This window comes from Oncorhynchus tshawytscha, linkage group LG02 (genome assembly GCF_018296145.1).
Source record: "Oncorhynchus tshawytscha isolate Ot180627B linkage group LG02, Otsh_v2.0, whole genome shotgun sequence".
NCBI lineage: Eukaryota > Metazoa > Chordata > Actinopteri > Salmoniformes > Salmonidae > Oncorhynchus > Oncorhynchus tshawytscha.
The window spans coordinates 61,027,796-61,041,947 of NC_056430.1; the positions used below are offsets into that span (position 1 = coordinate 61,027,796).

Sequence of the window (14,152 nt, forward strand, 5' to 3'; positions counted from 1 at the left end):
CATCGTTTTTTGTCAAATCTTACAGTGAGCTATATAGGCTACAAACACCGTTCATGCAATAGCAACACTTTTTTTATTAGGCCTAAGGCAATTTTGTTGACCTTCCTCACAGTCTAACAAGACCAGACCGGAGTGACATTTAGGCTATGTGGAATTATTATCAAAGTAAATGAACTATCCACACGAATAGCCTCTAGACTTAAGAATTGAAGGAGCTGTAATTGAAAAAAGTGCAAACGATGTGTCGGTTTGTGACTTTGATCTGGGGGTTTCCGTATTCGCCAGTCAGACAGGCTGTGAGTTGTCGAGTTTACTGAATCACGAGGCGTCGATTGGTGTGAGTTAGTCATGCTGAACTTCATCCAATATTTGGACGATGAGGGAATTCACAGTCGCTCTTTGTGATAACGACGGAGAACATCGCTATCAAACGGTGGTTAGGCGCTATATTCTCAAATTTCGAAATACAACAATGTTGCAGGCACGCGCCACGTCATAGTATGACTGCAACAAGGTATCAACTACCTCGTTATGTGATACATTGTTGCTTAGAATAAGGGGCGTGTGTAACAAGCGATTGACAAAGTAGCCCAAACACAGTTGATCATGGATATTTCTAAAATGATAAATATTTCGACGTTAGTTTTCATCATGCAACTATTCTAATCTATTTTTATGTCTAAACAAGCCGAGTGTGCAAGGCTGAAATCGTAAACTATGGATTGGAAAGAGGCTATCCCATTTTAAAAGGACGAAGGAAGGGGGGGTATAATCTGCCATAGTAACACAGAGTCGAATTGTATGGTTGGGTGAAAGCTATCTGCCTCGTGACGTTGTGCTGGCAGTGTGACTGGAATGAGGATTTGCTAAATAGGGCTCTAGTGCCAGCCCGGGAGAGCATACATAGGCTAACTAAAGGCGCAAGATAGGTGACGCCACTTGTTGAGTTGCATGCAAAGGCATTATATATTCGTGAGACAATTTAGGAGCCGCAATAATTGTTGCTTTGAAATCTTTGGATGTTGATTCTCAGTAATCAGAAGCCTATCATCAACATCTGATACAATTTACCTTGACGTTAAATAACTACTTTTAGCAGCAGGGCTCAACTGCATCTAACCAGTTTCTCTTTAGGGCTTGCTGGCAGTTTAACTCCTTGTACAAGTGGTGGGGCCTACGGATAGAGGGAGAAAAAAAGGTGAGCATGCGCTGGAGGGGCTGTCGAGGAATCAAGTAAATAGAATTGGAGCTGCTGGAGGCACTCGTGGTGTGTCGTCGGTGACGTCACCGCCCTACATTGAGTTCGAGCTGTGAGTTGTAGTGCGAGATAGATAGAGGCGCGCCGTAGTAAAGTACACAACTGCAATGAACTTCTCAGTGTAACTTGGCTGTTTTAAGGCTGCTTGGCTAGAGGGAAAATACACAATTATTCGCGATTCCTTTTTTTTCTGCAGAATAAAACGAATCACAGGGAGATTTGGAGAATTTGGTATCCACTTTTCACGAAAACTATGTCGTCCGCGGCTGTAGCTGCTTCGAGGAGGCAGTCATGTTATTTGTGTGACTTGCCCCGCATGCCATGGGCGATGATCTGGGATTTTACCGAACCCGTTTGCAGGGGATGTGTCAACTACGAGGGAGCCGACCGGATTGAGTTTGTAATTGAGACTGCCCGACAGCTGAAGAGGGCTCATGGATTCCAGGACGGGAGATCTCCGGGTCCAGGCAAACCTCAGCACTCAGGGAAGGAAATTCAGTCCCACAACCATTCGGCTGGAGACCCCGGCTCGCGTCCGCCTCAGCCTCTGGATCGCTATCCCCTCTCTGACCGACCGCCAAGGTTGGGACCGGAGTACCAACCGGGGAGGCAAGTTAACGGCATCCCTGTGCCAAATGGATTTCCAAAACCTGACGACCCACCGGAGCTGAACCGCCAGAGCCCCAACCCTCGCAGGACTAGCACGGTTCCTCCCAATCTGGTGCCTTTAGTGAACGGAAACATGGGTCCAGTACACACACTCAATGGTCGGCCAGCTCAAATGGGTATGCCGGGCGCGTTGAATGTTCCTGGTCAAGGCGACCACGGCAAGCGCGGGGAGGATATGAAAGACAAGCATAGACCGGATAGCATGTCGGACATGTCTGAGAGCCACAAGCGGGCGGAGGAGTGGATGGGCAAGGGCAAAACAGTGAGGGATTTGATGGCTCTCCACACATTCGACAGCAGGTTCAAGAAAGACCACGCGGCGATGCAGCGCGTCATGGGATATGAGACAAGTGCAACTTCTTCAAAACCAGGTAGGATTGTATATATTTTTTCACACAGGAATACATTCATTTGGAAGACTAAAACAGGAACTGGCAGTGTTCTTAGTCAGCTACTTTTCCACTGTTGACGTGGGTTTTCAGTTGAATGGTTGTTTATGCATGTTTACATTTCCCCTAGTCAGATCCCCAGCAGGCTTCCGACTAGACAACTTGTTTTGTTTTACATATGAAATAACATAACTTTCTGAGATTTTTCATTTAATGTACAGTGCATGCACATTTGCTGCTGTGGTGGTTGGAATGTTTGTTAACCCTTAACTCCTCTCTCTCTACCCCCTACCCCTCCTTCTTCTCCAACAGACAGAGGGAAGCACCCGCGGAGCATGAAGAGGAAAGCCTCCCCAGAGCCCGACGGCGAGGGCTCCACCCCCAAGATGAATGGCGGTGAGGGCCAGCCTTGGTTGCCGTCGCCCTCAGAGGTCCTCAAGATGCCCCCGGCCTCCCTGCCAGGCTTCTCTGCCGCTCCACCCTCCACCATCTCCCCCCACAGTCGCACCACCCCACCGGAGGCGGCCACGGCACAGAACGGCCAGTCGCCCATGGCAGCACTCATCCTCGCCGCTGACAATGCCGGCAACACTGGCTCGCCCAAGGACGCCAACCAGGTGCACTCCACCACGGCAGCAGGCCGGCGCAACAGCGGGAGCCCACTGTCCCCGTCCTCTGCAGGCCAGCGGCGGCTGACCCAGAGGGAGGTGGTGGCCACGGCCCATTCGCAGGGCATGGACCCTCACGGGGCGCCGCCGCAGAGCATTCCAGACTCGTCGGTGCCGGGCAGCGTGCCACTGTGCTGCACCCTGTGCCACGAGAGGCTGGAGGACACACACTTTGTCCAGTGTCCGTCAGTGCCCTCGCACAAGTTCTGCTTCCCCTGCTCCCGGGAGAGTATCAAACAGCAGGGGGCCACGGGAGAGGTGTACTGCCCCAGCGGGGAGAAATGCCCACTGGTGGGCTCCAACGTACCATGGGCCTTCATGCAGGGTGAAATAGCCACCATCTTGGCAGGGGACGTGAAAGTAAAAAAGGAGAGAGACCCTTGATTTTACCAGCGTTTTTTTTTTTTTAACTACCACAACAACAAACAAAAACCAACATGTACACCATTACAACTGAATATAGATCCTCGTACCATGCATACCATCCAAAAGAAACTGATGGACGTGTACATATTGGACACAAGGGAAGTTGTATGCTTCGTAAACATGGCTGTATAATTTTTTTATTTTTATTATTTTGTTTTTGTTTTTCAATACATTGTGTTTCTATATATTTTTTTTTTTTGAAGATAAAGGTATGTACTCATCATAACAGACTACTTTCCTCCTCCCCCTTTTTTTCGATGTACTTTTAGTTCTGGTGGCAGTCCCTGTTAAACATAGAATGTGACTAACTAATATGACTCTACGAGCACTTGGCAAACTGAATTGCTTCTAGCTGTACTTGTATGCACTTGTTTAAAAAAAACTTGCCAAATACAATTTCTGACCTTGTAATAATAACTAGTGTCTGGTTTGCTTATTTCCCTGCAATTAGTAATGAGTGAAGCCATAGGGAGAGAGAGAGAGACATGTCCCGATTATGAATCACTCATGGGCAGTGATGCAATACCTTTGACAAGAACAAAATGGGACCCGGGGAGGATTGGGGGGTGGGGTAGCAAAGCGAGGGAGTAGAGGGAGGAAAAGAAGTGAGGGGAGATTTTCTATACAGCAGTAAACATACAGTTGAATATGCCAGCATGAAAAATTCCTCAGATGGTTTTAATACTCGTGATTTACTTTGCTTACAGCAGTTATGAGGCTATTGTACATTTAATGACCACTAAGTTAGTCAAATCTACCGCATGTCTCCTATGCTGGTAAAAACAAAAGTATTCTTAGTATGTCATACTAATAAGTACAGGTACGGTTAACCCAAAAGGGCTTAAATGTTAATTTAATCTGTTCACTAAGGTAATTCCACACCACTGTTTATTGGGGATGTTGATTGTAGAGTGATTCTGCACAATTGAAACAGCCTCTACTGTGCATTATCTCTTGCTAAGTCAGCCTGAATGTAGGGAGTTGTTTCAGTTCTTGTTCAAAGCTAGCGATGGAGCTAAAATGTACGGGAGTCATGTTGATCAATAAGATCGACACAATATTCAGTTAAATCTCTTTCAGATCTATTCTCTTGTCACTTCGCCCCCAGGGCCATTGCCTTTGACACATTGCATCCACGCCCTAATACAAAACAAAACATAGTAAGGATGTGAAGTCACAAATGATTACGTCATGTGACTACTTGTGAGCTCAGCACATGTGATCTTTGATTGGAGGTATTGGCTTTTTCCTCAACTCAACGCTGCATGCTTGTCAAGAAGTTATGAATGCAATCCAGAGAAATAGTTTTGACGACATTCGTTGAGGCTACTGTAGAAGCAAACATGTAGCGTGCACTGTGTGAAAGGGATTCTTCCATTCGAGCCGGGTTAACCAGTTTTGGAGATAATCTCTTATTCATCTGCAAGCCACAGCCAATGTCGACTGCATACATATTTCATTTGGTGATAACCTAGATATCTCCCTAGTAACCCAACAGCATAAACAACAATGCATTATTTGTAGATGCTGATTTTTGTTAATTTCCCCTCTGGATCAATTGTTTATTGGCAACTATCTGAAAATTAATATATAATCATCCCCTCTCTAGGCTACAGTGCACACATGAACAAAACACACACGGGCGTTTGACATGGTTCGCCATCAGAACCCCATTGAGTCAATGGCTGCATTGTAGTCCTCAGGAATATCATCCTCCACAAAAGAGGGCATAAAAGAGGTGCTTGGTCATGTGTACGCCTCAGTGGAATTCCTGAGTCACCGTCCCCCCCTCCGTCCCCCTCTCATCTCTGCTGCTGCCTGCCCGGGACCTCCGGTGCAATAACACGCCTTCCACTGTTCAAGGTTGGTCACACGGTGACGAGATGAATGGAAGGCTTGTTTTTCTGCGGCCTCGCCTCGCATTCACCCACCATTCAGGGGAGCGGCCAAATCCAGACTTAACCCTTTACTGACCCAGTTTGACGACAACACGGTCCAAGGTTGGTATAGAGAGCAATAGTAGTGCCGTTCTTTCATAGGCACTAACTCCGCCATGGTTCGTTGGACACCGTCAATAGGAAAATGGAGTTTTTGGATAAACGCCAAAAATAAGGTCTGTTGTAAACACAGGTTTAGGAGATTTGTATACATTTTGTTCTATGAGATAATCTTCATCAGTTAATGTCATTTTTCATGAATTTTGAAGCATTTATGTTACACATTTTTCTTCATAAAAGTCCAGTTAAATCGCTGATATTATCTCATAGAACAAAACGTATAAGATACTTTACGCCTGCGATAGCCTCAGCCCTTTATCTTCTGCGTTTATCCCAAAACCATATTCTTTCCCCATAGGATGGCTGAATTTACCACAGGTAAACTAATTTCTAGTTTTTATAGACTACAAGCGAGCAAGCTCTATTTTGGAAGGAAATAGGTCTAGATATAGCCCTACATAGCACACCTTGCAGCTGTACTTTCAATTCATGTCATTTTTCAGAGACTTAGCAAATTCAACATAAATCAAACATTAGCCCACTGTTGTTTTTGTAGAATTACATTTTATTGGTCAGTAAATGGAAATCATTCACTGATAATGAGTAGGCTAGGCCTACATTGCTAAAAAATATTTGCACATATTTTGTATGTTCTCTCTTTCCCCTCCAATGTTGTGGCGAGCACTTTAGGCTCATGTAATAAAATGACAGTGATTCACCCAATGTGCACTGTAGCTATTTCACAGTAGACCTACACAGACTTGGCCGCAGCCGATTTGTCAGGTTCCATTTTGTGCGGATCGATGTTGATTCATTTGATGTCTAGGGAGGGAGGGGAGCAGACGGTTCGTACCTGACCCGGGCTTTCTGTTACATTGGTGCCAGCTCATCTGCAACGCTGGCTGGTGCTCAGCTCTCTGCTTCGAATTCCAGCCGTGCCAGTTCATTCCTTTTCATGTGTCACCGAAACTCAACACCCTGAGGGTGAAAAAGGAGCCAGTCGTCCGAGATTAATAGGTTTGCTCAAATTACGGGGCACACTCAGAAAGAATTTAAGACTTTTCCCTCCTCTCTCACTCCCTTTGTTTGCTCAGCTGCACCCCCCCAACCCCCCACCAATCAGCCTCCCCTACTCTTCCTGACTCCAAAATACATGATGGTTCCTGTGAAGGAAACAGTAGATGAAGTTGGAAGGCCGCATGATAATAAACACACAAGGAGTGTGCGCACAGGGTCGGCCATGTGGAATTTGCAACAGTGAACTTTCCAATACAGGTTTGTTGAACGAATGTTACCTAGCTCTGTATTAAAATAGCCTCAGAAGCCTAAACTTTTTTGATCTGTACCACACAGCTTTCAACATAGATCCTGTGGGAGTTATCAAATAACAACATAAATTAAAAGCGCATGGCCTACATTCAATTGAATGAGACCTAGGGAATGGTGGGTGTTTTGGAGGAATATAACTACATGTATTTTACATCCACAATTTGGTTTTGAATGACACAAATGTAATATCAAACTAAAAGCCAAAGCTGTTCCACAAAACAGTTTCAAAATGACTTTGAGGGTGTTCGTCATTCCATGTAGCCTACAGTAGTAGGCCTAGTTAATCTGGAGCAATTTCCAAACAGAGCAGCAGACTGTATCCTCCCTTTTAACACTTTTATAGTAACTCATTTTTAACCATTGCCATGTCAATGTTTGTCTCTGGAGGTTATATGAGCCTCTGCTGCTTATAAGTCTCCCACAAATTCTCTTAAAACATTCACCCCTGTATTTTTAGACCTGAAATGTCAGGGCTTGTCTGAAAGGACGGACGCGTCGGACAAATCGCTAACAACAAGTGCCACTAACATTTCCATATTTTTGTTTGTAAGGCCCCGAGGTTGTTTAAGGTTGTGTTTGCCATGTGCATTTTAAAAGTGATCGCTGTGTCCAAACGACCTGCCTAGGCTAACTAGGATAGCATAATCTCATCTGGAGGTAATCCAAATCCAAACTCTGCCCAAAAGGTCACCCAACAGCCCCGCATGACAAATGGCTGCCGGTCGTGGCACATGCACAATGGTCTGGGCCCTGGCCTGCCACAACAGCGATTTAAAAGATCTCGACTTTTGGATTTTGAAAATCCAGTGTGGGGGCCACTGTGCTTTGCCGGGTGTGTTATACGGCTGCAAGGGGGGCCCGTGCTGACATTCCAGGGTCCTTTGCTGTCCCAGTAAAAAAAAAAAAAAGAAGGTGTGTGGGGGAACGCTGGGGAGTGGGGGAGGTGAGAGGGAAAGAAGGAAGGGTCAAATCCAGCAGCTGCTCTCACTATAATTAGACAGAAAACAGGCAAGCTTCTGCTGCCATTAATCACCCAGCAGCCAACACCAAGAAAGGAACGCGTGTTCTGTTGACTCTCCCAAAGCCTTTATCTGGAAAATAGGTTTTATGGACGGTCCAAATATAGAGATCGACACACAGAGAGTGAACTTTGTGTGTATCGTGAAAGTGGGCCCCGCTGCCTAGTTACCGCTCTCTGGCGAAAAGTAAACACCAGGCAATGTGGATGTGCCACGTCAATCTGCATGCGGAGGAAATAGCTACCCGCTAAGTGGGGCCCATATTGGGCGTTTATGACCTAACTGCTGCAGGAAAATGTTGAATTGCTTACTGGGCGAGTGTTCACAATGGTTAGGAGGAAAGGTAAATTGAAGCAAGTACACAAAATTGGCCTTCTACAGTTCTAGACCTTGTTTTATTGAAGGCAAAGTTGTTGTTTTTTGTCCAAGTACCAGATTGATTCTGCTATAGCTCATATGTCATTGACTTGTTGGCAAGACGACGATATCGGAGAAGCAGACTGGTCTGGAACATACTTTTATTGTCCGTTGGAAATGTTTTATTGAAGTGACTATCAACAGTTGGATGCCTAGTATCTGATGTTACCAATTTAAGTGAGATTTGGCCTCGCAAAAAAAGGAAACAAAAACCTAAATAAGCATTTGAAACCACTTTTTACAGTTTCTTTTGAAATATATTTTATGCAGGACAATTTAATCAAATTGCGAGACGATTTTCCATTAGGCGATTTTCCATCAGACAATTTTCTGTATTATGTTTTAAATATAACTTTTCCCTATCCCATATTTCAGAGCCAAGTTTTTTTCTCAACTTCTATCAATTCTTAATTTGTGGATGCTTTAATGTTGGCCTTGATGTTCTGCTTTTCAAATAACCACTTTGATTAGTCGTCTTCTAAAGGGACGAGGAGGGCCGTCTTGTCTTATACTGCTTCAAGAAAGAGGGTGCTCGGATTTGGAGTGGCAAGTCTCGTCCGTTGTTTTCATCTTCTGCTCTCTGGCAACGTTGAAATGGGGATCCCAGCCCCCCAGCCCTCCAGCCCCAAGGGTTGTAATCTCTGAGATTCTGACTCTTTAATGTAGATATTTCACATCCTTCCTGTTCCTCTGTGTTGTGTTCGGCTTTGAAAAAGCTTTAAATACAGAGCGGCTTTGGCGCCACATGGGTTTTGCTCCTGATAGGGGGGCATGTATTATCTCCCTCAGGTCTGTGAAATGAACTGCTTTGTAATTAAATATCCCTACACAGCATGGCACGCGGATGGCTCGTCCCCTTTAAGAAAGGAGAGCCCACTTCCAACCCCGAACCTCCTTTGGTAAATGTGTTACAGACTTGTTGGCGTTTGACGAGCGTTGCACAACCTTTTGTTGTGAAACCAAAGTAGGCCCTTGAAATCCACCCCACCTCTTTTCAGTTTGAGCCAATGATCCAGGGATTTTGGTTGTGTGTGAGTTTGTGAGTATTACATTTTTTGAGTGGGGGGCTATTTAGGTTTTTCTGTTGTCTAAATCTTCCACATTATTGTTGGGGCAGAGAAAGCTCTCTGGCCATTGGACTTATTTCTCTTCTGTATCATTTTTATTGCAAACTATTAAACTTTGTCCATGCAAGTCGGCAAAGTAAAAGAATACATATGTTATCTATGAAATTCCGACATTCAACGTCGGGCAATGTACACTGGGGATGATGAGTGTGAGTGGAATGGATCGCTGCAGAGACAAAGTCTGTTCTCATTTGTTTATGTGTGTTGTCAGTACACTGTAGAACACACATACACACACACACACACACACACACACACACACACACACACACACACACACACACACACACACACACACACACACACACACACACACACACACACACACACACACACACACATACACACACACACACAGACACACACACACACACACACACACACACACACACACACACACATTCAATTAATCTCCTCAGTACTTAGAGAGTAGAGACAGTTCCATTCTGTGTGTGGTTCAGTATTCAGTGAAGCGCATTTTGTCAGTCGTCCAACTGTTTATGCCACGTGATTCATCCGTTCTTACATGATGTACTCAGACAAATGAATGTGACTGCAAATGAGTAGGTGGCATATGGCCGGAGCAGCATTATGCATCGGCTACAATCCAGCATTGTTGTGTAAGACCTATAGTAACAAGTGGTTTAGCCAGAAAGAGGGGCGGACAAGACAACAAATCCAAATGACCTATGACCTGTGTATCCCATCCATGGCGGGATGGCGTGGAAGAGATTCCCTCATCCCTGTCCATCTGATCCAGAGTCAGCTGATAAGGGCGCTGGGATAATGGTCACCACTGCCAGACAAGCTGAGCGAAATCAGGTCATCACTGTTCGGAAAACAAGAACACAGTTTCTCTTTTTTTTCTTCTCTCCGCTTTAAAAAAATAATGGAAAACAGGGATTTATAGATTGGGCTATTTTCATTGGAGTCATGCAGTTCCTGTCAGCGGTGTGGTTATTCTTACTCTGATTCCAGCAGTGTGTCACCTATTAGGTTCCAAGGGACAAAGACGGATGTCACAGAAGTGCTTTGAGGACCTTGAATTGTAACGACCAGAATGAGAAGTCCTATGTTTTCAATCTTGTAATAGTATAAGCAATATGACATTGTTGGGTTAGGTAAACACATTTTTTGTGATTTTTAGTGAGAAACAGAGTCGGGCAAAGTGCACGGCCAGCTATCTCTTCATGACCTTGTCTTGAGGGTCATTAAGACAGTTTCGTATCAGCCCCAGCCGGTATCACAGCTTTCCTGTTTCTCTTATCAAATGGGATAACGTGATACTCTAAACACCAAGCTCTCGCCAACACGATAAGTGAGAGGAAGCCATTTTGCGCCACCATCAGTGCCAAAAAGCGTCCATCTCTTGACGATTGGATCGTTTAATACGTGGCATCCAACTTAGTCAATTGCTTTGTAAATCCCCCTGTCATCCAACCTCTCCATTATTTCCTCCTCTCTTCTTCTCTGGTGCTGGAGGTACCTAATTAAGATGGAAGCGGAACTGGGAGGGCTCATTCCTCCACTACCCCTGTTTCTTCTTCTACTGCATGATTAATGTCCTGCAGCGCTGCCACGGCGACGTCTATTTTTAGACAGTGATGTCAAGGGGTGTCAGGATCCTTTGTTGGCCACGATTCACATGATGGATGAAATCATTTCAAAATCCTATCCCTCTCTCCCACTCTCTCTCCCAGACTCTCCTTTGCTCCCTCTCTCTCTCTCTCTCTCTCTCTCTCTCTCTCTCTCTCTCTCGCTCGCTCGCTCGCTCGCTCGCTGATATTGGAGTGAATCGAAGCTGTGAAATTCACATTTTCTTTCTCCCCCACATGAAAAACGACACTGCCTCCACGCCTCAGAATGTTTTTCTCTCAGATGTTGGAGCGCCGTCCAATCACAAAACTGGAGCAAGTTGTGAGAGCAGAGATGAAGGGAGCGAGAGAGAGAGAGAGATAAAAGAGAGCAAGAGACAAGGGAGGAAAAATGAAGGAGACAGCTAAAACAGGTTTAAACAAGAGAAAGGGAGAAGAAAGCGGAGAAAAAGCTAACCACGGCTGACAGGAGTGCCTTTTGTTGTGCAACAGACATTACTCAGGATTTGCAGCCAGATTGGAATCAGCTGATAGAGTGTGTCAATAAGGTAAAAGCTAGAAGCTTCAGTGTCCCCTGTAAGCCAGACAAAAGCAAAGCAAAGGGGCATGGGGCTTTTTCGCCTGGAGCAGTTTCCACGTATATGCTGATCTTGGGTCAGTGTTGTATTTCCCCCTCTAATGGTTAAGGATAGGGTTGGGGAGTGGAAGCTGATCCTAGACCTGCGCCTAGGGGAAACTTCAACCAGGAGAGCACAACACAGGAAGTTGAGCAGCAGCAGCCCGCTGACTGCAGTGTGATCCTGGCGTCATTCCAGGACGTTGATGTGTCATTGATTGTGTCACCACTCTCTCTCTCTCAACAGCCATGCCTCAGGGTGTCTGCAGCTCACTGTGCAGTCTTTGGTGCAGCAGCTAGCTATAGCCCCGGAATGCCTGACTCTACAGTTTACTCACACCTCCAAATTAGCCCTGATTCACCACTCCTTACTTAGACACACAGACAGACATACATATAGACACATAGACACAAAGAGGACACACAGTCGCATGCAGAGGAGTAGGACATACATGCACACAAACACAGTGTACAGGAACACACATACTCCAGATATCAAATCAAATGTTATTTGTCACATACACATGGTTAGCAGATGTTAATGTGAGTGTAGCGAAATGCTTCTAGTTCCAACCATGCAGTAATATCTAACAAGTATTCTAACCTAACCTAACAATTTCACAACAACTACCTTATACACACAAGCGTAAAGAATATGAATTAGATGAATAAGAATATGTACATAAAAATATATGAACGAGTGATGGCCGAACGGCATAGGCAAGATGCAGTAGATGGTATAGAGTACAGTATATACATATGAGATGAGTAATGTAGGATATGTAAACATTATATAAAGTGCCGTTGTTTAAAGTGGCACACATTCAGAGAAGGATACACGCAATCACAAGCACACAAACACACGCACAGACAGATCAGCTTCGCCTGCCGGGCCCCCAAAATAGTTTTCTAAGCTGCAGCTCCCTGCCTCTCGGGTGTCCATTATAACACATGCCATGTGGCACCAAGACCCTGTATCAAATCCACGTTCATTTTCAACACACACTTTTTACTTGTCACGCAGGACAGCTCGCAAATGAAAGTGAAACGGACATGTGTTTCAAGAGGGAGACTCGTTTGAAAAAATAAAATGAAAACAGACATGTTCCTAAATCCAACAGCAGGTTTAAGAGGTGCAATCGTTTGGCTTCACTTTGTTCATTTCAAAAGGGATCGGCAGCAGTAAACACACATCGCAAAATGAAGCAAATGTTGAAATGTTTGCCCTCCAGCTCTCTTTTCTTCTTGCTGTTTTGGCCTCTCCTTGTTTTGTCTGGGTTGTGTCAAAGGAAGTAAAAAAAAAAAAAGGGGTCCAAGGACTGTGTCCCAAATGGCACCCTGCTCCCTATATAGTGGACTACTTTTTAAAAATGTTTATATCAGGGCCCATAGGGCTCTGGTCCAAAGTAGTGCACTACATAGGGAATAGGGTGCCATTTGGGAAGCAGCCTGGATTCAAACGAATCCAGGCATTAAGGCAACATGCTGTTGCAACAACTGCTGTCTTCGGGAAAAACCTTCTTACCTCCTCCTATATTGTTCTCAAGCCAATTGACTGGATTTTTTCCACCGGTGACCTTTGACCTTGCATTTCCCGCCCGGGACAGCTATGACCTATTACAGCCAGCCTAGACTCTTCGATCTCCTTTTATGGAAACACATTAATTTTAGACCTTCCAGACCAAGATATTTGAATATTCGGGTTTTTTCGAAACTTTTTTATTCACCAATGGCTGAAACTAAGTTAAAGTATTGCATTGAACAGTTAATAGTATAGACAGATCTGAATATAAATATTTTATTTCCTGCAAAAACGGTGGATTGCCTTGCTGAGAGAGAGAGAGAGAGAGAGAGAGAGAGAGAGAGAGAGAGAGAGAGAGAGAGAGAGAGAGAGAGAGAGAGAGACAGGCATGCACTCATTGTTCACTCACCGCTCCTGCAGTTACGTAACCCTGACTGTGAATAATGCTGCTGATTTCTAAAATCCCAGCAGATCAAAGGGCCTTCCCTTTCTTTCAAGGCGTCTGCTGCTCTGCCTGTTAGAAATACGACTTTATTTTTCTGTGTTCCTGGCAGCTAGTGTGTATACAATTGCCAGCACTTACTGTAAGTGATTTATCCCCCCACAAAAATTAAGTTAATATGTTGCAATACAGGCCCACACAAAATGCCCACCAGAAGTACAAAGAAAGAATCCCCCGGGGTATGGATGTGACACCAGAAAATGAAGGAAGAAAGTAGAGACACACAACCACAGTACATTTTTATTGCTTGCCCTCAAATAGAACACTTACAAACACACATATGCAGACATATACATAACACACACAACCACCCACCCACACGCACCCACTGATGCGCTGATGCACTCACACACACACACACACACACACACAAAAACTCACTCCCCACACCGGATCTCTTTGAACCCTGGCTATTCATTCCAGGGGTGGGGCAGGCAGGCTGGATCTCAACCCCAAATCACCTCACCCTCTCTCCCTTCATTCCCAAGCCAGGGATTTTTTTTAATGATAGCTTTTGCATGGTAGCTAAAAACACAGGGAACATGGGAACATTCTCTTTCTCGTCTCTATTATTCTTAATGGAGCATATCTGGTACACTCTTAGAAAAAAGGAACTAT

General features: G+C 44.9%; 1 protein-coding gene across 1 annotated transcript; it reads left to right on the forward strand.

The window, feature by feature from the left end:
• Positions 1-747: 747 nt before the first annotated feature.
• On the forward strand, positions 748-3,827 carry LOC112265554 (interferon regulatory factor 2-binding protein 2-B). Its single transcript, XM_024442959.2, has 2 exons — positions 748-2,298; positions 2,629-3,827. Exons 1-2 carry the CDS (start codon positions 1,512-1,514, stop codon positions 3,366-3,368), a joined length of 1,527 nt encoding a protein of 508 aa, XP_024298727.1. The 5' UTR covers positions 748-1,511; the 3' UTR covers positions 3,369-3,827.
• The last annotated feature ends 10,325 nt before the right edge of the window (positions 3,828-14,152 follow it).

Excerpts from the sequence above, each read along its gene's own strand:
- LOC112265554 (XM_024442959.2), top strand. The coding sequence starts at position 1,512 with ATGTCGTCCGCGGCTGTAGCTGCTTCGAGGAGGCAGTCATGTTATTTG. Across the intron at positions 2,299-2,628 it reads TGCAACTTCTTCAAAACCAG|ACAGAGGGAAGCACCCGCGG; the intron begins GTAGGATTGTAT and ends CTTCTCCAACAG.